This window comes from Nycticebus coucang, chromosome X (assembly GCF_027406575.1).
Source record: "Nycticebus coucang isolate mNycCou1 chromosome X, mNycCou1.pri, whole genome shotgun sequence".
Classification (NCBI taxonomy): domain Eukaryota; kingdom Metazoa; phylum Chordata; class Mammalia; order Primates; family Lorisidae; genus Nycticebus; species Nycticebus coucang.
In genome coordinates, this window is record NC_069804.1 from 27,430,529 (window position 1) to 27,432,832 (window position 2,304).

Genomic DNA, 2,304 nt, shown 5'->3' on the forward strand with positions numbered 1-2,304 from the left:
AGCAACAACCTAAGGCATATCTTAGTTATTTTCACAGGCTCCTTAAGGAATAGGAAGATCAAGGAGCAGGAGCATTGTGGGTTCCTAGAGCAGTGACTTTAAGGCAAACTGCAGAGGCAGCCTTCAGTAAAGCCAAGGAGTTGTCTGCCAGCTGAAGTGGCCCAAATATTTCATCTTTTTCCTTTAGGTCACAGAGGTTACTTGCCTGCCTGCCCATTGCCCTTGTCTAAAGTCATCATGCCCCGGGGTCAGAAGAGTAAGCTCCGTGCTCGTGAGAAACGCCGACGGGCTCGTCGGGCTAGAGAGGCATCCAGCTCTCCACCAGGTGCTCAGGCCACTGGAGAATCGGAAAGAGGGGCACCTTCCCCTTCCGCTGCTGCTCGTCCCAAGAGGTCAGCTGCTTTCGAGAATACCAGAAATCTCCAGGGGCCTCAGAGAGCCACCACTACTGCTGCAGCTGCTTCACATACAAGATCTAATGAAAGCATCAACAACCCAAGAGAGGGAAGGCCAAGATCATCACAGAATCCACCTGCCACAAGAAACCCCGTAAGTGAGAGGGTAGTTCTGTTAGTGCATTACCTGCTGTACAAGTATCATTTGAAAGAGCCCATTACGAAGCAAGAATTGCTGAGAAATATAATCCAGCCGTACAAGAGCCTCTACCATGAGATCGTGAATAAAGCTGCAGAGCACATGGAGCTGGTCTTTGGCCTTGACCTGAAGGAGTTGGATCCCAACAAGCACATCTATGTCCTCATCAACAAGCTGGAACCATGCTGTGATGCAAGGGTGAGTGACGACAGACCTATACCCCTGACTGGCCTGCTGATGACTGTCTTGGGTGTGATCTTCATGAAAGGCAATTGTGCCACTGAAATGCAAGTTTGGAAAACATTGAATGTAATGGGGTTATATGCGGGGAGGAAGCATTTTATTTTTGGAGATCCCAGGAAAATCCTCACCAGGGATATGGTGAAGGAAAAATACCTGGAGTACCGGGAAGTGCCCAATAGTATTCCTCCACGCTATGTATTCCTGTGGGGTCCACGAGCCTATGCTGAAACAAGCAAGATGAAAGTCCTTGAGTTTTTAGCCAAGGTCCATAGGGCTGCCCCTAGTGATTTCCCAGCCTGGTATGAAGAGGCTGTGAAAGAGCAGGAAGAGAGAGCAAGAGCCAGAATTGCAGCCAGAGCTCGAATTGCAGCCATGGCCATGGCGCGTTCCAGGGCCCTATGCGTTAGGCCCTCCCACCCCTAGTAGATTCTGATTAATTCTTCACTTTGTTGTTTTTTTCCACATATTAAGTCCTGGAAGGTGAGGGTGGGGCTGGAGACAACGCTATGTATAGCATGTTTGTTTTACTGTTTTGTTCTATGTTCTGAATAGTTTTTAGAAGTATTGTTAAACTTTTATTAGACAAGTGCCTTCAGAATCTAAGGATATGAATGACGTTGCTCAAATATTTGTTGCTGTGAATAAAGTTTAAGAGTAAGAGTTAATGTTCCAATATAGTAATTTTAAACAAATAGCATGGTAGTAAGTTAGGCATTTTCTTGGAAATGTGAAAGAACTCAGCATGACTTCTTAGTTGAGATTAAGAAATGGAGAAAGCATAACAAAATCGATACTTGTAACCAAAAACATTTGCAGCCATATAATATTTTGAGATGAATACATAAATGTAAAATATTGTGTATGTATAAAAATAAAAAAATTATGCATTGTTGGTTTTACTTATTAATTTTAGCCTGTTAATTTTCAACATATATGTATACATGCATACATATACCTTGATATATTTAGTTTATTTAGGAATGTAGGAAAAATGAAATCATAAACAATTAGATCTTATTTTCAGGGACTCATTTGTTTTTTATTTAACAATAATTGATCATCTGCTCTTTGGAAGGTTTTTGTTAGTACCTGCAATGCTAAGATGAACGAGAATCATCACTGACCATAGAAAGTTAAAGTCTTCGAGCAGCCATCATGAAAGGAAGATGGTGAGTGACTTAGTTTAGGTTGCTATAACATTATCATAGACTGGGAGGCTTAAACATCAAACATTTATTTCTCATACTTCTGGAGTTTGAAAGTCTGGGATCAGGTTGTCAGGTCTAGTTTTTGGTAAAGGTAAAAGGCTTTCTTCCTGCTTGACAGTCTTCTCATTGTATTCTCACAAGGTGGAGAGAGCTCCGGGTCTCTTCATCCCCTTATAAGGGCACCAATGCCATTCATGAAGGCTCTACACTCATAATCTAAATACCTCCCTGAAGCCCCACCTCCAAACACCATCACAAT

The 2,304-nt window shown here is 42.5% G+C and overlaps 1 protein-coding gene across 1 annotated transcript; it reads left to right on the plus strand.

Annotated features, from left to right (window-relative positions):
- The first annotated feature begins 237 nt into the window (after window positions 1-237).
- LOC128576734 (melanoma-associated antigen B10-like) lies at window positions 238-1,260 on the plus strand. The gene has a single exon (XM_053578977.1). It carries the CDS (start codon window positions 238-240, stop codon window positions 1,258-1,260), a length of 1,023 nt encoding a protein of 340 aa, XP_053434952.1.
- Window positions 1,261-2,304: the final 1,044 nt, after the last annotated feature.

Excerpts from the sequence above, each read along its gene's own strand:
- LOC128576734 (XM_053578977.1), top strand. The coding sequence starts at position 238 with ATGCCCCGGGGTCAGAAGAGTAAGCTCCGTGCTCGTGAGAAACGCCGA.